Consider the following 24,230-nt stretch of genomic DNA (forward strand, 5'->3'; position numbering starts at 1 on the left):
TCATTGACAGCTGATGGTTTATAACATTTATTTTGGCTTGTAGAAGTTTGCATTATGAATTACGTGTGTCTCTAGCGGTCTCGTGCTGTCTGTTCAGCTCGTTCAATTCCATACACCCCCATGTAACAAATTTATCATTACAGGTTTATAAATTACAAGACTTATTTTCGATGAGATATTTGTGTGCGACAATTCGATCTATCTTGTAACAGCAAATAGACTTTCAGCATGGTGAAAGTGCGACCAGGGTCAATTTATGACGTGAACAGCACGTGACGTCACATGAAACATTATGACGTCATGATATCCGTTCAAGCCGGCCCAGAACGCGACTGGCCAATCAGATAGCTGGCTTTAACAACATGGGTACCGGAAGGACAACGGAAGGACACATTTGTCCTTGCTCTTCATCCCTCATTTTGAAGACCGCCTCCGTGGTCTAGTGGTAGAGCGTCCGCCCGGAGAGCGGAAGGTCCAGGGTTCGATCCCGGGTCGCGTCATACAAAAAGACGTTAAAAGATTGTACTTGTTGTTACCCTGTCTGGCGCTCGGCATTAAGGGGCTAAAACAAGGACTGGTCGGCTCGGAGTCAGTATACTGTGTCTGAGTGGGGTATTCATGTTAAACTGCGGCATGGTATCTCAGTGAGCTAGCACTATAAATCGGCATCAGTCCGGACTAGTACAAGCAGCCACACACACACATACACGTGCATGCACGTCCCTATATAAGTGCAATAATCTTGGACGCGACGTTAAACCCAATTTCACCTCACCACCTCACCCTCATTTTGAAGTTGATTAAAACTCGAAATACACTTCACAGTTTTGGATCATCCGCAGACATTATAGGTATTAAGTCAAATATGTACATCGTAAGTCATATCGTTATTTCAAATATGTTTTGAAATCTAAATATCGGGCAAGAGTATGAGTGAGTGAGTATGGTTTTACGCCACTTTTAGCAATATTTCAGCAATATCACGGCGAGGGACACCAGAAATGTCACACATTGTACCCATGTCGGGAATCGAACCCGGGTTTTCGGCGTGACGAGCGAACGCTTTAACCACTAGGCTACCCGACCTCCCGGCATGAGTATGCGGCATTTAGAAGTTGGATGTAATCATGACAAGGAATTGTGATTCACCAAAGGGACTAAAAGTAGCATTGACGCGTTGTGTATTCATAATAAAAAAGTTGTTATCCATAATACATACACAAAGGGTATTTTAATCAGAGAAGTCTACCACCTTTCGCGTATGTCGGTTATGATATTACATAAGAAATAGTACACACCCAGTTGCGATATATACATCCCCGAACTCTCCATTCATGCAAATAAATAAAATGACACATGGTCAAGTTTAAGTGAAGCGAAATACATCAGGTGCTCTGAAATTGGCAAAATCCTCATTTTATACTTGAAGTAGAGTTCACTATTCTGTTAGCTGCATTCGTCTATTCGTCACAATGATTTGATAAATTCAACAGAAATTGAAAAGGTTTCAGTTCTGCACAACGGCGACGGTCTCTGCATCTCTGAACCAGTCTCTCAGTTACAATGGAAGTATGAAAATAAATCGTCAGATTGACACTGATTACAAACATGCTTCATATATTGCTCGGTTCAGCAAATGCACTACCAAATCCTTGTCTCAAAGACTAACCATAATTCTTATTACAATCAAAGGAGGACTTTCTTTATCTCCACAGAAAGTATTTGAAACAAGTGGAATTGGATTCTCAAAAAATCAAAGGATTTGCTTGACGTTTTACAATCTTAGAAAAGAACCAAGTTCAATTCTGTCAAAACGTACACCACTATCCCACTTGAGGATAAACTTCATTCCTTGACCCATGGGGCTTTTGTTACAGAACGCTGCGACCATAGATACAGTTACATATCTATCTTCAGAGGTTCAGGGCAAATTGTCAAAAATGAGAGCAAATGCAATCTGAAGTTTACTTAGAGTGAAATGCTGGACTTCCTCGTTGATAACGTCTATGTAAAATTTGGGGTAAGACATTTAAACATCACCATGGGCACCGATTGTGCTCCCCTTCTTGCTGATCTGTTTCTCAGTGCATATGAATCGGTATTTCTGCTTGGATTGGCAAAGTCAAATAAGGTAATTTGTCCAAGAAGTGGTACTTAAAGCTTCAGGTATATCGATGATCTGATATGGTTTAATAACCATCAAATAGCCAATTCCCTTCCACTTATCACCTACCTGAACTAGAAATATAGGAGACCAGTGAGATTCCCTCATCTGTTTCATGTTTAGATATACAGATTTATGACAAAACACTCTCCACTGACTGTATGACAAGAAGGATGACTTTAATTTTCCAATTGTCAACTTTCCCTTATGTCGAGAAATATTCCAGCAGTTCAAGCCAAGTTTAGAGTTTACCTTTCACAGTTTGTGAGGTACAATGGGGCATACTCTTTCTCCGAAGGTTTCATTTGACTCAATTAGTGTTTATTCATAGTTGTAAAATTCCCGCCTTAAAGTACTCACGGAAATGAAAAAAACCTGTTTTTTCGATCTCAGATTTTTAATAAATGCAGTTAATATACAAAATATATAAATATTCGAACAACTCAATTAGTACTAATTGGGCCTTTGCACAAATACAGCGTATCAAAGGTTTTTATGTCTTTTTACACGTAAAAATGTGTAAAAATATGAATAAAACAGACTATTGTGAAACTGAGCATAACCAGGTGTTAGTAGATCAAGGTGAATGTCCATGACCTATGACACCTTGACGACAGGTGAAAACAGGTGCTTGAAACCCACGTGCATGTGATTTGTCAGTGGTTAGTGATTTGTGAGTGGCAATGTGGGATAGTGAATCATCGTCAAAATATCAGAACGTAAAAGTAACATATTCCCTTCTCGAACAACAACTTACATGCAATTAGTATTATGTACATAAATGTAGCAGTTTAGTGAATGTCTTTTACGAGTCACCAAACACATACGACGGGGTTGAGGTCTTTATTGCGATGCGATGAGTGTGATCAAGGATCTAGATATCATACACCCTGAAACACATAATTACACAATAAATAATAAGTAAAACATTATCATTAATGCTAGATACATAGCATAGGCTTATTACAAGTAAGTATTTACATATATCAGTCATCTATTAAACACAAGATAGACTGAACCTTAAACGATTATACTAGAACATATACAGTAATATACATGATCCACAATACCGACATTCAAGGGAGATAACTCCTTGACTTTCTTTTGACTATAATATATACACCATATATATATATACATAACGCTTGCACATTCTGCATAAACAATACTTTATGACAGAAATTAATGATATGATCTTACATCAAATGTGGTCATCACAATTAGATTACATTGTAAGTCTTAGACAAATATAAATAACACAATGCATACCCTGTGGGTGATACAAGGGTGTGGATCCCAACTGCCACACGTATGCCTACAAATTACCTCCTGTAAAGTACATTTTGTATTGAGCACTGAGATAAAACTAGCAAAAAAACGTGTTATGGTGGACGCGTGGAAAATATTTCCAAATTTGACGCACCAGTGACCAAATGATGTCCGATGCAATTCCCTATTTGTTGTCACCGTTTCGCATGATATGAATACTATTTGATAGTGATTAATAAACACATGCTTACGATATATTGTAGATGACGGATATAGTCGGAATCGAACAATGGAATGCTTATAGCGGAGATTTCTTATGATTTGATTATGGAAAGTGTTTTGTCGCTTTTCTTTACATCAGAAATTGATCACAAACGATTTAGGTATAACGAGTCTCGGTTTGTAAAGTTATTAAACTGTTTACTATAGATTTATCAGAATTAACCAAACCAAACGCGACATGTACACCATTTGTTGGCTATCTTTATACGACTTAGCCAGGTAATTTCATATGCGTCGAATGAGATTCAAAATCTGCATTAACAATAGCGTGTTTAATACTCTGAACGAAATTAGGTACAATATATATCTTAATCAATATGGTAATGTCTTTTTTCTCCGACGAAAGGTATATTGTTTCAGATATAACTATGTGAGATGGAACAGTTTGGTTCCTTGTGAACAAAACAGTACGCAAATATATTCATCTGATCCTCAGCAAATTCTTACAAGCATAGCTACAATTGTTATACTGGCCGAGTTTTAAGCGTAACGGAGTTATGGCCCATTTTCTATGAGCGTGCGTGTAACTCTATGTCGTCTTTTGACTACATTGCGGGACGTTGAGGAACATTAAAATGAGCTAATTTTGCTGTCAAATAACACTTTTCGTCGCACAGTACTTTTAAGAGGGTACCATGAAAAGAGGCGAAATGTGTTTGTTTATGTACGCATAACAGAATCTCGGACACGTTTCAGGGCGGTCTGATTTATTCAGACCAGTGTTACATTTACAATATTTTTTACAGCTACAGATCGGACATTTAATATTCTACTTATCGGGATTTTGGCACAACGTTCTCTTTTTGAACTTCTAACACGGTGCGTCGGGAGATTAACATGGTATCCAGAGGGGTATTAAACAAGTAAATATGATAGATTTTCTCCGGATATAGGAATGATATTTACTACTAAATGTCTACTTTAGAAATCAAATGATTAATATTTTGGATTTGGGAAATTAAATGATATTTACAAAAGTCCCCGTATCTACACAAATATTAAATGGTCAGTCACTTATTGATGGTATATAAACATGGTCTTTTATCATCCAAATCTTTAAGAGAAAACGGGAAAAGGTCACTGGGGGCTAATCCTTGGATGTACAGTTAAATCTTCCACCCTACAGCCCAGACTTAGCCCCCTGTAACTATTTCCTGTTCCGGCAAACGAAATCTGCCCTACGTGGAAGACACTTCCAGGATGACGAGGACATAAAGGCTGCCACAGAGGCGTGGTTAGAGGGCCAATCTGCGGAGTTCTATAAAAGTGGTATTAAAAGCTTGAAGGACAAATGGAATAAGTGTATTGAAGTGAATGGAGATTATATTGAAAAATAAAAGTGCGAAAGATATTCTGCGACTTGGTCTTATTTTGAAGTTGCAAAACTTATTGAACGCCCCTCGTATGTGTAGTAAATAAACGGTCATTGATATTTGAAATAAACAAACATTGTTTGACATGTGAAATAAGCATAGGCTCATTGATATGTGAAATAAACAAAAATTTTGGATATGTAAACAAACACTCATTGAGAGGTGAACAAAAGAAACCAACGCCCATGAATATGTGAAACAAACAAACACACCATGTTATGTGAATAAACAAACGTCCATGTGTCAAATGAACAAACACCCATTAACATGTCAAATAAACAAACATTCTTTTGATATGTGAAATAAACAAACATTCTTTGATATGTGAAATAAAAAAACAACTGTATCTTGCGTATCACATGAACAAACACTATTTGATATGTGAACTGATCAGTCTTTGATATATATTAAACAGACACGGTTTCTGCCACGCCCCTCCGTGGTGATCATGTCAGTCTGGCGTCTTTAGATATTAACTACTATAACTAACTACTAAAGAACTTGCATTGGAAGCCAGTACCGACGTCGGAGATAGCCCCTTTAATACCCTGACTCATAGTCATCTCTGTGTCTGCTCAACCACATATATGATGCAATGGCATATGTGTACATGGCCATTTATCATACCTCCATGTCAGAGTGAGTGAGTGAGTGAGTATGATTTTACGCCGCTTTTAGCAATATTCCAGCAATACCACGGCGGGGGACACCAGATATGGGCTTCACACATTGTACCCATGTCGGGAATCGAACCCGGGTCTTCGGCGTGACGAGCGAAGGCTTTAACCACTAGGCTACCCGACCGCCCCCATGTCAGAGTGATGAGATCTGATTGGTCCACGTGATCGTGATAAAACACTGTGTAACCCGCCTTGGAGGGTAATAAATTTCTCAGCCTGGGAATAAAAATCTTTTACCCCGCCACGAGCAATGAAGGCTGCACGTGGATATCTGAGAGACAGCTGTTTTCTATCAATTTGAATTTGTATTGATCCGCTTACAATGTCACATTAAAACATGCCGGTAAGATAAATTCGATGTAGCAGGATCACTCGGGGTACATTGGGTTTTATGCCTCCCTCGTTAGGTTTTATACCACACGCATAAAAGCGCCTCCTTGGTCTAGTGGTAGAGCGTCAGCCCGGAGAGCGGAAGGTCCGGGGTTCATACCAAAAGACGTTAAAAGATGGTTCTTGTTGTTACCCTGTCTGGCGCTCGGAATATAGGGTCTAAGAAAGGACTGGTCGGCTCGGAGTCAGAGTCAGTATACTGTGTCTGAGTGGGGTATTCATGTTATACTGCGGCTTGGTATCTCAGTGAGCTAGCACTATACATCGGCATCAGTCCTGACTAATACAAACACACACACACACACACACACACACACACACACACACACACACACACACACAGCCACACACACACACACACACAGCCACACACACAGCCACACACACACACACACACACACACACACACGTGTGCACGTCGCTATATAAGTGCAATAATCTTGGACGCGACGTTATATCCCATCTCGCCTCACCTCACCTCTCGCATCTGGCTCGTAGTATTAAACCAAACGCGGGACACATAAAGCCCCATGTACCCTATGTAGCAGAGTGATCCTGCTACAACTTATAATGTAAGGCGTATATTGTGTTTGGTAGACAAGCATGGTCAAAATAATGTTGTCACATTTATCTGTTAACGCTATATCTGACGTTTGTTTATTTAAATAGTTTGTCAGTTTGCTTGAAAAGAGGCGTTAATTTTCGAGAGGACACGTGTCTTGCTTACACTCAAACACACACATTCAATACATATGACACTAACGAAAGGGTTTCAATTCGGATTTCCCCAAACTAAAAATATACTTCCTGGAATAAGACAATACAAATAGGTCATTACACGAGCATGCGCATTAGGTGGCGTACTGAGGTAGTAGCTATTGGTTGGTGAGGGCCTGGCGCTATCTACCATAGTGATAATTACAGGGACCGTCTACATCTATATCTGTGTGTTTTGGAGGTAGGTATTGAGTGGTGCAACACCACTAAAATATCTAATGAGAATGTTATTTTGCCAGTCTCGTTAAGCCACGGGGCTATCTCGTTGATAAGATACTGTCGTGTTACTTATCATTAAGTTCACAATAGTGGTGGGTGATCTGGGTAGTGGCGTCTGCGTATTCTCACTGAAAGACTAGTTACGTCGTGTCATAAAACATTTTCAATTGTTACAGGCAGGGATGTTACTAAATCACGCGCAGTGTTTATAATTACATGTTGTAGACTCAGCTGAAGGTGATCAGAGTGGCTTCAGTGAATGCATGTCATCACGTCCCGATGGCGTGAATCGCCACTCAATTATTACCAGGCTGTCGTCATATGGATCAAATAATGCTTCGTTGAGCGTTAAACGACACTGACACTCCACTCGTGTGAGTATTTCAACTTGTAATGTGTATGCCACGCGCTCGCCTAGGTATTCATCTCTTGTCCTGCTTTGTGTACCCGCCTGTGACCATTGAAGATCCGGGTAAGAATAGGTCTTCAGCACCCCATGCTTGCCGTAAAAGGCGACTATGCTTGTTGTAAGAGGCGACTAACGGGATCGGGTGGTCAGGCTCGCTGACTTGGTTGATGCATGTCAATTGCGTGGATCGATGCTCATGATGTCAGTCACTGGATTGTCTGGTCCAGACTCCATTATTTACAGACCGCCGTCCTATAGCTGGAATATTGCTGAGTGCGGCGTTAGACAACAAACAAACAAACTAGCCTGTGTTAATACCATTACACCGAGAGGACGTCATCTCAGTAAAGGCGGTCCTCCATACTAATCTTAGGAGTCGCTATATCAACTAATGTGCTCGTTAAAATACCTAACAATATGAGTGAGTGAGTGAGTATGGTTTTACGCCGCTTTTAGCAATATTCCAGCAATATCACGGCGGGGGACACCAGAAATGGGCTTCACACATTGTACCCATGTCGGGAATCGAACCCGGGTCTTCGGCGTGACGAGCCAACGCTTTAACCACTAGGCTACCCGACCGCCCTTAACAATATGACATTCCATAACATGTGAAAGTATTTACATGGTGACCCTCTTTTTCTTGGTGGTCACGGGTGGCCCAGTCGTCTAAGGCGCCGCGATTCGCTGTGCAGAGTTGCGTCCCAAAACCTATGATTGTGGGTTCGAATCCCGGTTCGTCCCGATTATGTTTCTAGGTTTGTCAGCACCATACCCGTGCTCATGGGTTTCAACGAAGTGGTAAACGACTGAGACCTGCATCACTTCGGGCTTTCCTCCCACATTAAGCCGACACGCCGTGATATAACTGGAATACTGTTAAAAGCGGCGTTGAACCCAACTCACTCACTCACTGAGTATTAAGCTAAGGATACGTGATACATGGTATGGGTAGTAACGTAGCTTTTAACATAATTTCTGTCTTCTTATTTGTTGTTGTCTTTTTTAATTAGTTTGTGTGTGTGTGTGTGTGGGGGGGGGGGGGGGGGGGGGGGGGTCGAAAAAATATATTGTATATTCTTAAAAAAAATTATGCTTCAGATTTTTGAAAAAAAGATTGATGCAACATAAATTACGTTGTTGGAAGGTATATTTCTTTATATTTCAGGCTCATAGTTTTAACTAAAAATGTATCTGTTTTTTTTAGCTGTAGCTAAAACATCTCTAATCTTGGTACAGAATCCCAGCCCCCTCCCCCAGTATGTCAAATGGTTAGTCCCTTGGCATGTCGATCGGGTTATTGTGGGATAAACGCGAAATCCTAAATGTTTTGTGAAAGTCATGGGCGCATATATTGCCCTGACACATCCACAATTATAACCAAGGTATATTTTGGGGTTGGAACACACAACCATCGTATTCAGACAGCATGGAGTACTTGTCTAACCGTTCCCCTAGGTTGGTAGAGAGACGCTAGACGACGTCACATAGTCATATTTACAAGATATTATTTATCGATTTTAGCTGTCGAAGTCAATACGACCCGAATTAAGAATAAATCAATAGGTAACAGCTGCGACGGTTGCATGTACCATGCAGATAAATAGGGTCCGCGTTGGTAACATATAGGGTATGTAACGCACAAAACATCTCCTCGTACAGCCTATATAGTCCGTGTGTTTTGACCACTACTTGGCATGCCTGTACATGTTTTAGTCACGATATGGCTGACATATTGCTGATGTGACTTTAAATTTTAACTCACTGTACATGTTTTGACGGGAGGGGCAGGATACACCTGGTGTTATCACTATCTGATAGTCATTCACAAACACATGCTCATGATATAGTCGGAATCGTACAATGGCTTTCTGTAGAGATTTCTTATGCTATGATTGTGGAAAGGGACTTGTCGCTTTTATTGACATAACCCTATATTTGGGTATTTGATTACGGTTCGTAGTGTGTTTGAATATGTTAAACATAGACGACCATACTGTAGGCCTTCAGGATTCAGATAAATACGCTACAATACACTGCAAGGCAAGAGAAAGTATACACTTGAAAATCGATTTGAGGTAAAATAACAAAGGTTATAAAAACGTTACTAGGCTAAAAACAGTCGTCGAAACACTCCAAAACACAACTATGATATCCTTATCAAATACGTCACCTTCGAATAACTATTTCCTGTTTGTTTAATTTTGAGCCACCATTAAATATGGGTGAACGACATTTTGACGGCAGGTTACCTCGTAAGATGCGACTAAATGCTCATGATATCGATCACTCGATTTGTTTTTGTCCAGATTTCGCATAAAGCTGGAATATGTATGAGTGTAGTGGTAAACAAACCACACACATATACATTATGCACACACATACACACACATATACACACACATATACACTGACACACACAGACACATGCACAGACCCACACAGACGCGCGTACACACAGACCCGCACACATATACACTGACACACACAGACAGACACATGCACAGACCCACACACACGCACGCACACACAGACACACACATACACACAGCATACGCACGCCCACACAGACACATACACGTACACACAGACACACGCACGCACGCACAGAGACACATAAACGTACACACACATACACAAAGACACATGCACGTACACACAGAGTCACATACACGGACACACACACACACATACACACAGACACACACATACACACAGACACTCGCACGCACACACACGGACACATACACGTACACACAGAGACACATACACAGACACACACATACACACAGACACACACACACGCACACACAAAGACACATACTCGGACACATGGTCGTCTCAAATAATCAATGCTGGTGAAAGGACCAACTAAAATACATTGGGTGGTCAGTTTGAGTGACCAACTGATTGCGGGTAATCTTTTCCGACCACGTGGGAAACCGGAACGTATTGAAAACTGACCAGAACACTTCGTGATCAGACTAGCCTGATCAGTTCAGCCTATTGACTTACAAGACAACACTGACACCACTAACACGTATTTTTGTACGATATCAACAAATATGTTCCAAAGTGCAACCGTTTACCGATCACCATTACGAATCCGAATTTATGAATTTTGTGTTCAGGAAGACTTTCACCTTCCTTCAAACATTTCGTATGAATAATACGCTAAGAAAATGGACTTTTCTCTTTCATAATGATGAATAGAATAAATGTTTTATTCAATGTAATTACCAGGCGTAAACTGTGCATCTGAATAAATCTAAATTTTATTCTAAAAACTGTTTTAGGTTACACAAAACCAAATGTTCTCCAAAACACTTTTCTAGTAACGTTATATTGTAAAACAAATAACTAGGCTATTACTTGTACATGTGTGCACAGTCTGGCTTTAAAGGAGCAATTAAAAAAAAGACTAGCTTAGCCAGTTCCTTTTCCAAGTAGAGGAAGCTAAACACACAACCCCCAGTTCCGCAACAAATGTCACTTGCTTGAAAATATCTGTTGTCACATAAATCATCATGTTAAAAAATACAGCACTAAATATTTAAAAACATAGTCAGTTTTAATTACTGGATGGGTTGTACATTAAAATACATAATAATCTTACCCAAAATTATCCAATCACAGCCGCAAGATGATTCAATCTGCAGTGAAGGCTCTACGAAAACTGCTTGTCGAACGACTGATTCTGTGTGGTAGAACCTCTGAAGGGAATAAATTCTAAAGACTTAAGTGACATTTAGAAGAATGTAGACACGGAGGACATACTGGATTCCACGTCTTCCATTGTCACATGAGGTAATGAAATAGGCCTCGAATGCATAAACACGATAAAATACTGTGTAACTTCGTCAATCTGGACAAGACAGTTGTAAACATACACGACAAAGAACAGTGCAACATTCCCAATTCTAGACAGTATCGTTATACACAGATATACGATCATGCACAGTGCTACGGCGTCAATCGGGACAATATCTTCATATACGGATAGCAAAATTTACGAATCAATGTCATGACTTATGTCCCATACTGTTCCTGACAGACGGGTCGAAAAGCACAATTAGATATTTTCGGAATAAGCGGGCTTTCCATGTACATAGAGTTGAGAAATTGTAATTCTGAAAACAATAAATCTGACTTTGCAGGTAAATTGATTGCGTCCAGCATGGACGAAGCCATGGCCCTTGACAACGACGATCAGATGGAGAGACAGCTATCTTGTTGTGTGTGTCTGGAACTCTTCACAGATCCTGTACTTCTTCCATGTCTCCATTCACTGTGCCGTCGCTGCGTGGAGAGGTTTACACGGGACGGGCCTGTCACGTCGCAGGCGTTTAAGTGTCCGGAGTGCAACAGTCAAGTTGATTTGGGTACAAGTGGTCATGCTAGTTTAAAGCGAAACTTCCCTTTGAGTAGTATGGTGGCTATATACAGACAATCCCAAAGAAAAATCAAATTATCTCAGTCACCTCGGACTTTAGACCACCAGTCACTTCCAAATCAGCTGATAACTCCAAACCCAGGTCTTCCAACGGCAGCACCACGCCATTGTCTTCATGCAACTGCACCAAATCAAGACCTTCTGGCGACACTTCCAAATCAAGGCCAGCAGACGACACTTCCAAATCAAGGCCAGCAGGCTATACTTCCAAATCCAATGATGCAAGGGGCACCTCCATATCAAGCCCAGCAGACGACACTTCCAAATCAAGTGTTGCCATCCACGTGCAGCACGTGCGATATAGGACGGACCAGTCAAGCACACGTGTTTTGTGAAACATGTAATATTGCTTTCTGCAAGACCTGCCGCGGTGTCTATCATCCGGAGGAAATCGGCCACACACTGAAACTGATGAAGGAACCACTGCCACCCGTACAAGAGAAGGCTGAGGTACTTGGTATTTATAGGAACTGGCAGGCACTCAAACAACATTCTCGATGGAATAGGCATCCATAGAACTAGATGATAGTAGTAAATGTGTGATGTAACGGAGAGTTCAGGGTGCATTTCTGTCTTTGTGCGTAGAATAGTGTTCTTTTGATATTAAAATGTGTCAATGATCGCCGGCAGCTGGAGGATGATGTAAATCCAGCTGGGATCCCTGCAGGTAGGAAAAGTTCAGCAAGTCCCCATGGTCCCCAGTATGGTGATCTACCTTTGGTTGCTGGTGGTCTATAGCCCGGTTTTACATTGTAGTAAAGGTCATTAAGTGTTAACCTTCTAATACTGGTTTACCAAGTTGTGATATTCTAGTTGTCCATTGTGCACAGGTTTTCAGATATAAGTAATGTGTAACAATATGGCTGAAATGTTACCTATGTCTCTTTACATTTTAACTTTCGCACTCACTCTGTTTTTTTATGTATTGTGGTTCCCAAATGAGTTACATGTTTGATGTTCATCGCTCTTATCCACTGTCAATATGATAACTTTCAAATCACTGGTACATGTACTTTTGAAAAGAGACAATGAAAGTATGAGGCTATAAAGATATGTGGACCTATTGTATACAATGACAGGGGTTTAATTCAATAAGCATATTGTCCATGTTGGAACAAGATCACATTCACTACAAAGCTATGCAAAATTGAATGAAAGAAAATAAACAAAATATAATAAATAATAATGATAATGCAAAAATAGTCATTAAACGTATATTTACATATACTTCAAGGAACAAAAATATTTTTGCAGTTTTTATTTTTCTTGCATTAATAATAAAACATTAACATTTTTTTCACTACTTGTGAAACACTTGCGTTTTTGTCACTAGCTCATCCGCCTGTTTCAGCCCCACAAGTGCACCCTCTGTGACCCCGCATCACCAACCCCATCCCCAGCACGTCTCCGATGTCTGGAGTGCCAGATGACCTTCTGTAACAGCTGCCTCCATGCCTTCCATCCCACCAGCATTACAAACCCAGAGCACACTCTGGTGGACGTACAATCTGCCCCTGTCCAGACAGGGAACCCACCTTCTGATGCGACGGAAAGACGATCGTCAGAACCCACAAGGGATCGCGGGGGTAGCATGAGTTCAGTTCAGTCCAGGGTAGGTCATTCATTCGTTCATTCATTCATTCATTCATTCATTCATTCATTCATAACCAATAGTTATATTTACCTAAAATTTGGATCGACCATAACGCAGTGTACAATGCAATAAACATCCTATCACCACAAATGTTACTATATTATGCACAGAACCCTAGCCCTGACTGATGCCCTTAGGTACGCCAGACACCTATGGTTACGTTTCTATGTTTGTCAGCACCATACCCATGCTCGCAATTGATCATATGATCGTGGGTCGACTAGCGGTTCACCCCGATTGTGTTTCAAGGTTTGTCAACACCATACCTGTCATCGTGGGTTTCACCAAAGTGGTAAAGGTCTAAGACCTGCATCGCTTCTGACTTTCCTCCTACATCAAGCTGGCAGGGCGTTATGTAACTGAAATACTGTTCAAGCAGCGTTTAACCAAACTCACCCACTACCAAGATCCGGGTATAAAATAGTTCTTCAGCAACCCATGCTTGTCCTAAGAGACGACTATGCTTGTCGTGAAAGGCGTTTAGCGGGATTGGGTGGTCCGGCTCGGTGACTTGGTAGATGCATGTCATCGTATCACAATTGTGTAGATCGATGCTCATGATCTCAGTTACTGGATTGTCTGGTCCAGACTCAATTATTTACAGGCCGCCGTTATACAGCTGTAATATTGCTGAGTGTGGCGTTAAACAACAAACAAAGAAGCAAAACTCACTCACCCACTCACTAAAGGTTCTGTCCTGTGCGCTGTAGGTGGATGTCAGTGTCGTGTCGGAACTTGCTCAGTTCGCTGTTGAGTTTACCTGCAAAACATGTCAAACGACACCACCACAGACGGCCACAGTTAAGTGCTTGGACTGCTCCGTCTATCTATGTATAGGGTGTGTGGGCCAGCACCAGTCCCAGTCTCCAACGCATTCTCTCATGGACATCAGCCTAACGCCACAGAAAGAAGAAACCAAGCGCAAATCAACTAAAAAGAAACCTGCGCCCAAGAAATCTGTCAATGTTCAGGTATGTATTGCACTTGTTCAAACTTCAAAACAGGCTATAAGGAAAAAGCAGATACATACACAGATAAAAGGAAACAGTTGATACATACACAAACATAAGTAAACAGCCAATACAAACACAGATATACGGAAACAGTTGATACATACACAGATATGAGAACAAGGTTTATACATTCACAGATATGAGGAAACAGTTGATACATACACAGATATAAAGAAACCGTTGATATATACACAGATATGAGGAAACAGTTGATACATACACAGATATAAGGAAACCGTTGATATATACACATATATAAGGAAACAGGTGATACATACACAGATATAAGGAAACAGCTGATAGATACACAGATATAAGGAAACAGTTGATACATACACAGATATAAGGAAACAGTTGATACATACACAGATATAAGGAAACAGTTGATACGTCCACAGATATAAGGAAATAGTAGATACATACACAGATATAAAGAAACAGTTGATACATACACAGATATAAGGAAACAGCTGATACATACACAGATATAAGGAAACAGTTGATACATACACAGATATAAGGAAACGGCCAATACAAACACAGATATAAGAAAATAGTTGATACATACACAGACATAAGGAAACAGTTGATACATTCACAGATATAAGGAAATAGTAGATACATACACAGATATAAGGAAACAGTTGATACATACACAGATATAAAGAAACAGTTGATACATACACAGATATAAGGAAACAGTAGATACATACACAGATTTAAGGAAACAGTTGATACATACACAGATATAAAGAAACAGTTGATACATACACAGATATAAGGAAACAGTTGATACATACACAGATATAAAGAAACAGTTGATACATACACAGATATAAGGAAATAGTAGATACATATACAGATATAAGGAAACAGTAGATACATACACAGATATAAGGAAACAGTAGATACATACACAGATATAAAGAAACAGTTGATACATACACAGATATAAGGAAACAGTTGATACATACACAGATATAAGGAAACAGTAGATACATACACAGATATAAGGAAACAGTTGATACGTCCACAGATATAAGGAAATAGTAGATACATACACAGATATAAAGAAACAGTTGATACATACACAGATATAAGGAAACAGCTGATAAATACACAGATATAAGGAAACAGTTGATACATACACAGATATAAGGAAACAGCCAATACAAACACAGATATAAGAAAATAGTTGATACATACACAGATATAAGGAAACAGTTGATACATACACAGATATAAGGAAACAGTTGATACGTCCACAGATATAAGGAAATAGTAGATACATACACAGATATAAAGAAACAGTTGATACATACACAGATATAAGGAAACAGTTGATACATACACAGATATAAGGAAACAGCTGATACATACACAGATATAAGGAAACAGTTGATACATACACAGATATAAGGAAACAGCCAATACAAACACAGATATAAGAAAATAGTTGATACATACACAGACATAAGGAAACAGTTGATACATACACAGATATAAGGAAATAGTAGATACATACACAGATATAAAGAAACAGTTGATACATACACAGATATAAGGAAACAGTTGATACATACACAGATATAAGGAAACAGTAGATACATACACAGATTTAAGGAAACAGTTGATACATACACAGATATAAAGAAACAGTTGATACATACACAGATATAAGGAAACAGTTGATACATACACAGATATAAAGAAACAGTTGATACATACACAGATATAAGGAAATAGTAGATACATATACAGATATAAGGAAACAGTAGATACATACACAGATATAAGGAAACAGTAGATACATACACAGATATAAAGAAACAGTTGATACATACACAGATATAAGGAAACAGTTGATACATACACAGATATAAGGAAACAGTAGATACATACACAGATATAAGGAAACAGTTGATACGTCCACAGATATAAGGAAATAGTAGATACATACACAGATATAAAGAAACAGTTGATACATACACAGATATAAGGAAACAGCTGATAAATACACAGATATAAGGAAACAGTTGATACATACACAGATATAAGGAAACAGCCAATACAAACACAGATATAAGAAAATAGTTGATACATACACAGATATAAGGAAACAGTTGATACATACACAGATATAAGGAAACAGTTGATACGTCCACAGATATAAGGAAATAGTAGATACATACACAGATATAAAGAAACAGTTGATACATACACAGATATAAGGAAACAGTTGATACATACACAGATATAAGGAAACAGCTGATACATACACAGATATAAGGAAACAGTTGATACATACACAGATATAAGGAAACAGCCAATACAAACACAGATATAAGAAAATAGTTGATACATACACAGACATAAGGAAACAGTTGATACATACACAGATATAAGGAAATAGTAGATACATACACAGATATAAGGAAACAGTTGATACATACACAGATATAAAGAAACAGTTGATACATACACAGATATAAGGAAACAGTAGATACATACACAGATTTAAGGAAACAGTTGATACATACACAGATATAAAGAAACAGTTGATACATACACAGATATAAGGAAACAGTTGATACATACACAGATATAAAGAAACAGTTGATACATACACAGATATAAGGAAATAGTAGATACATATACAGATATAAGGAAACAGTAGATACATACACAGATATAAGGAAACAGTAGATACATACACAGATATAAAGAAACAGTTGATACATACACAGATATGAGGAAACAGTTGATACATACACAGATATAAGGAAACCGTTGATATATACACAGATATAAGGAAACAGTAGATACATACACAGATATAAAGAAACAGTTGATACATACACAGATATAAGGAAACAGTTGATACATACACAGATATAAGGAAACAGTAGATACATACACAGATATAAGGAAACAGTAGATACATACACAGATATAAAGAAACAGTTGATACATACACAGATATAAGGAAACAGTTGATACATACACAGATATAAGGAAACAGTTGATACATCCACAGATATAAGGAAACAGTTGATACATACACAGATATAAAGAAACAGTTGATACATACACAGATATAAGGAAACAGTTGATACGTCCACAGATATAAGGAAATAGTAGATACATACACAGATATAAAGAAACAGTTGATACATACACAGATATAAGGAAACAGCTGATACATACACAGATATAAGGAAACAGTTGATACATACACAGATATAAGGAAACAGCGAATACAAACACAGATATAAGAAAATAGTTGATACATACACAGATATAAGGAAACAGTTGATACATACACAGATATAAGGAAACAGTAGATACATACACAGGTATAAGGAAACAGTTGATACATACACATATATAAGGAAACAGTAGATACATACACAGATATAAAGAAACAGTTGATACATACACAGATATAAGGAAACAGTTGATACATACACAGATATAAGGAAACAGTTGATACATACACAGGTATAAGGAAACAGTTGATACATACACAGATATAAGGAAACAGTAGATACATACACAGATATAAAGAAACAGTTGATACATACACAGATATAAGGAAACAGTTGATACATACACATATATACGAAACAGTAGATACATACACAGATATAAGGAAACAGTAGATACATACACAGATATAAAGAAACAGTTGATACATACACAGATATAAGGAAACAGTTGATACATACACAGATATAAGGAAACCGTTGATATATACACAGATATAAGGAAACAGTAGATACATACACAGATATAAAGAAACAGTTGATACATACACAGATATAAGGAAACAGTTGATACATACACAGATATAAGGAAACAGTAGATACATACACAGATATAAGGAAACAGTAGATACATACACAGATATAAAGAAACAGTTGATACATACACAGATATAAGGAAACAGTTGATACATACACAGATATAAGGAAACAGTTGATACATACACAGATATAAGGAAACAGTTGATACGTCCACAGATATAAAGAAACAGTTGATACATACACAGATATAAGGAAACAGTTGATACATACACATATATAAGGAAACAGTTGATACATACACAGATATAAGGAAGCAGTTGATACATACACAGATATAAGGAAATAGTAGATGCATACACAGCTATTAGGAAACCGTTGATACATACACAGATATAAGGTATTGGGTAGATGATACTGATATATGCTGATGGCGCGGTTTAACAAATATTTGACAAATTCCCCATCAGAATTCAGTTCAAAGTGCATAACAGTATTTAAAGCGAGTGAGGGGAGTCAGTTCGCTTAGCAGAGGTACCACTGTACACGACCAACCCACACAACAACACAAGACCTGAGTGAATATACAGCCAGTTTATTAGACAGCCACAGAATCATTTGTGACTGTCTGTCGTCCGTATTTATACCTATTCTAGCTTCTACAGATAATCTCACTGACCGATGAATCTGACAGAATTATATATTTTAGTTTGACCGAGGCGTTGATGATAAAGTTGTTTATGAGGGAAGTTTAGTAAGAATGATAGTTTATCAGTTGACTAGTATGCAACGAATGTACACGTGGTACGGGTGATTTGATAAGGGTGGATGATAAACAGCTATAGATACAGATGCAGATATTAACGTCTTACATTTGTTTGCCTAACTCTATCTGACCAGCACCATGAGAGATGCGGGTCCTGTCCTATATGCGTTATCGGTTTGACCCTTTGCAGTCTAAAGATAATGGAACGTGGTCGTTATTTGTACAATTTCCTTCTTTCACAATTTCCGTTTCCTAATATGTGGCATTTCACGTGATAAGATATTTGTCAAACTTTGTCCATTTTCCCTATGAAAATAGTAGGATCGTTTTAGATAATTGTATTTGGAAAGGGAACGTAATAGAGCGGGTCCAGTGTGCGTGTGAGTGCGCGTGTGAGTGTGCATGTGCGTGTGCGTGTGCGTGTCCATGTGTGTGTGTAGAGAGAGAGAGAGAGAGAGAGAGAGAGAGAGAGAGAGAGAGAGAGAGTATATATATGTGGGTGGGTGGGTGTGTTTGTGTGTGTGGATATCCATGTATGTGTTTTATGGTAAGCGGTATTGTTGTTCGTGAACTGTAATCTGGTGACTTGACATTATTACAGAATTGATATAAAATCATTTTGTTCACACAACCGGTAGTAAATGAATGTATTACTGAGGTAAGTAATGTCTTTGAAAGACAATTCACTTAGCATGCTTGGTGAACTAGCAAATACTATCTACGAATGTAATTGTGAAAGCCGGTGAACAGCGGGTACCTGGATCGGTTCAGTAATTGGCGTTCGGGTACGCTGGTCGTAAATTTGGACTGGTCACAGCCCGATCGTGTGTGCGTGTGCATGTGCGTGTGCGTGTGCGTGTTGCGTACATGTGCGTGCTGGCATGCGTGCTTGTGTGTGGGCGTTTGAGGGGAGTAGGCGTTCGCATTTCCTTTGGTTTCAAGTTTATATAAACATATGTTGAATATATACACCTTGAGTTTATTCCACGAGACTTAATATTGGAATTGTATAAGGTGAAGAGTTTGTGTTTACAGTTGAAGTTGATTGAGCTGATGAACATTCGCGCTGATGCGATGGCCGAGTTGCTGCACGTTCTGCGAGATCGCCGAGCTACGCTGCAGGTAGGTGAAGGGAGGCAACTCTTGTAATCTGGGATTTGTCTTATTTCTCCAGCAGCCTGAAACTTCATCTATGTTCGGTCCATCCCACATCGGCGGTAACTAACAACCATTTAAAGGTATTGAGTCTCTAGTAAACATCGTAGCTGCATACTGCATATCTTGACGGAGAACTGCAACTATAGACTTCGTCACGCTATGACAGATACTGCAATAGGAAGGTAAATGGGTCCCGTTCCACAAAGCGATCGTAGCGCTTCGACTGTCGCAAGTCTATGTTAAAGTATGTGAGTTACGATCGTAAACATGTTCCTTTTAGGACTTTTAAGGAAACGGTGGTTTCAGAGTTGCCATTAGATACGCGTATACAATACCATTCAAATACAATAAATTTCATAGGCTCCGGAATTGTTGTACATACCATGTGTTGGAGATGCATATAGGTGTTACGTGGCAGCAATGAATACGTCAACTCCTGGAGAATCTTCTTCGTTCATGAGATTTACACACAAACTTGTCTGAGTGCCTCAAGTGTACGTGGTTACGTCAACATCGCAATAATCAACCATGTACGTGGTTACATGAACATCGCAATACATCCACTATGTACGTGGTTACATCAACATCGCAATACATCCACTATGTACGTGGTTACATCAACATCGCAATACATCCACCATGTAAATGGTTACATCAACATTGCAAAACATCCACTATGTACGTGGTTACAACAACATCGCAATACATCCACCATGTACGTGGTTACAATAAAGTCACAATACATTCACCATGTACGTGGTTACATCAACAATGCAATATATGGACCTTGTGTGTGGTTACATCAAGATCACAATAATGGACCATGTAAATGGTTACATCAAAATCGCAGTTAATGGACCATGTAAATAATTAATCAAAGTCGCAATATATGGACCATTTTTCGTTGCAGAAGTTTCTTAAACTGTTTCTATAAACGTGTGTGTCTCTCACTCTGTTTCAGAGGGCTGCCAAATAAAGGATGGCTGAGAACTTACGAATACATGACGTTTGACCTGATATTATCATGAGTGACACCAGTGGTGATTATCTGTGGCCTTCACTACAACTGACGCAACAGCAGCGTAATTCTGTTTATATCCCGCTGGCGATCGCGTGATGTGCTGGTATATAACACAAGAATATGATTAACTTCGCACTTAATCCTTATGTTACATAGCTTTTGTCATTTACGCCCAGACATAATGGGTGATACGTTATTTCAGTGACGTATAAGTATTTTACCTATTGTCAGCATTAGCTACATTGTTGTGTATTATCTAGAAATTATGATGACCTTGCAATCGGCATATGCTGTTTGTCTGTTTGTTTGTTGTTTAACGCCGCACTCACCAATATTCCAGCTTTATGACGGCGGTCTGTAAATAATTGAGTCTGGACCAGACAATCCAGTGATGGCATCATAAGCATCGATCTACGCAATTGGGAAACGATGACATGCATCAACCATGTCAGCGAGCCTGAACACCCGATCCCGTTAGTCGCCTCTTACGACAAGCATATGTTACTGAAGACCTATTCTAGTCCAGATCTTCAAGGGTCGCGAATAAAATTAAATAAAGGGTCTAATTATATGTTATGGGTCTAATTATATTTTATTTTCATTTCAACCACAGACCCTTTTTTGAGAGTTTGAAACCCGTTCACCATCAGGTAGAAAAAGCATTAATAACACAGACACATGCACATGTATATACGATATTGCGCGCTGGTATTTTGAATACTCAGTATTTCTTTTGAATTTTATGTGATTAAATTCTTAAGGTAAAGCTAGATGTTCAAGTCGGTAGTTAGGCACAGTAATATCTAGTCCTGAGATGTCAGTTTGAATACTACTTGAATGAGAAAAAAACTAGTTTCTTGTTTTATGACGCTTTCAGCAATATTTCAACTATATGATGGCGGCCTGTAAATACTCAACTCTAGGCAGACATACCAGTGATTGATATTTTGAGCAAGCATCAACGCCGCCGGAGTGCAATGACACGCAATCAACTTATCATCGAGTCTGACCAACTAATCTATTAAGTTGCCTCTTACGACAAGCATAGGTTGCTGCGTGTCACTTCTAATCACCAAAAGTACTGGTCACAAATATTAATGCGATGCAGACTACTCTGAATAAACAGTTCATACTGAATGGATATTATATTCTATTGTATAGTTCAGGCCGTGCATTAAGTATGAGATGTTCCGCTCTAAATACAGCGCTATGTATTGAACTAGTTATGGCTATATTTCGTTATATTTCCCTCGCTCTCCAACCTGGCAGATGGCTGACCCAGCAAATGTATGCTTACTTGAAGGGAAATACTATTTGAAACGTAAAACTTCTCAACGCTTTCAAAAATAATTAATAACAATAACATTTTACATTTTACATTTTTTGTGTTTCAAGTATTGAATATGATCATGCATAAAACACGATCAGTTTATTTACTGTTATATTCTATACTGAATTATCATCTCTGTAAACTGACATGAATAAACCTGTTTCATTCTTATGCATCGTCAAGTATTCATTGATAGTTGTTTTGCCGTGAAGATCAATACCCATGTTTAGGAAAAGAAAGGACTAAATGCAGGGTGAGAGATAACAAAAATACCCTTATTGGACGCTCCCCAGGAACAATTTCACAACTGCAGTATTTACAAACGCCAGTGCGATACTGTTGTAACTCACAGTACAGCGATTCTAAGCTTAACACGTTTCTTGCCGCGTAATATGTTCAGTATGAGGATGTGTGTGCTGTAAGATCCAAGCCCCTTTCATGTCTTCATGTACCCCTTCCCAAACTTCTGTATCCGCGCTTGTAACACCACATCCCCTTTCCACTCTGCAAACATCGCGACTGTGTTCGACATGATGTTACGCCTACACGTGACATGTTCACCATCTGCAAGGTTCAGTGAAGGTGAGGTGAGGTGAAATGGGGTTTAACGTCGCCTCCAAGATTATTGCACTTATATAGCGACGTGCATGTACGTGTGTGTGTGTGTGTGGCTGCTTGTACTAGTCCGGACTGATCCCGATTTATAGTGCTAGCCCACTGAGATACCATGCCGCAGTTTAACCTGAATACCCCACTCAGACACAGTATACTGACTCCGAGCCGACCAGTCCTTGTTTTAGCCCCTTAATGTCGAGCGCCAGACAGGGTAACAACAAGTACCATCTTTTAACGTCTTTTTGTATGACGCGGCCGGGGATCGAACCCCGGACCTTCCGCTCTCCGGGCGGACGCTCTACCACTAGACCACGGAGGCGGTCGAAAGGTTCAGTAGATAGAGTGCGAAGATGAAGGCTGTAAGAGCTAGCTCAGATAAATAAGGCTTACCCAATTCAAAATTACTTGTGAATATACAATATAGTTGTTGATGGAAAACATTGATAGACTATTTGTCAAATAGGTTTCATCATTTTCCGCCTTTTACGACCAATGGAATATGTTTCGACAGAAGATTCTTGGGTGTTGTCTTATATTAAAAACAGTTGGTAATATGCGCAGAGTTGTTTATTCGTTGCTGAAACGAATTATTTGTGTAGTTGTTTGAGCTCCAATTACACATTGTGTCGATTAATACGTAAATGTCGCATCAACGTGGGCAATATATGTATGTATTGACTTTTCAATGATCGAAATCGTAATCTCCAAGCTTTGTGCACTTTCGATTTGTGATTCGTTGGCTTTTAAAGGAAGCGGGGGGCGGTCGGGTAGCCTAGTGGTTAAAGCGTTCGCTCGTCACGCCGAAGACCCGGGTTCGATTCCCGACATGGGTACAATGTGTGAAGCCCATTTCT

General features: G+C 39.1%; 1 protein-coding gene across 4 annotated transcripts; it reads left to right on the top strand.

The window, feature by feature from the left end:
* Nucleotides 1–6,990: 6,990 nt before the first annotated feature.
* On the top strand, nucleotides 6,991–22,932 carry LOC124126556 (E3 ubiquitin-protein ligase TRIM9-like). Of its 4 annotated transcripts, none has more exons than XM_046490025.2 (7): nucleotides 7,020–7,116; nucleotides 7,358–7,528; nucleotides 11,721–12,466; nucleotides 13,368–13,628; nucleotides 14,381–14,641; nucleotides 20,288–20,374; nucleotides 21,372–22,932. In XM_046490025.2, exons 3-7 carry the CDS (start codon nucleotides 11,741–11,743, stop codon nucleotides 21,384–21,386), a joined length of 1,350 nt encoding a protein of 449 aa, XP_046345981.2. In that variant the 5' UTR covers nucleotides 7,020–7,116; nucleotides 7,358–7,528; nucleotides 11,721–11,740; the 3' UTR covers nucleotides 21,387–22,932. The 4 variants fall into 4 exon arrangements, with proteins under 4 accessions (XP_046345980.2, XP_046345981.2, XP_046345979.2 ...); XM_046490023.2 differs by having other exon boundaries at nucleotides 7,380–7,528; XM_046490024.2 differs by lacking the exon at nucleotides 7,358–7,528 and having other exon boundaries at nucleotides 6,991–7,116.
* The last annotated feature ends 1,298 nt before the right edge of the window (nucleotides 22,933–24,230 follow it).

Source organism: Haliotis rufescens, unplaced genomic scaffold (genome assembly GCF_023055435.1).
Source record: "Haliotis rufescens isolate VD_foot unplaced genomic scaffold, xgHalRufe1.0.p SCAF_1, whole genome shotgun sequence".
Lineage (NCBI taxonomy): Eukaryota > Metazoa > Mollusca > Gastropoda > Lepetellida > Haliotidae > Haliotis > Haliotis rufescens.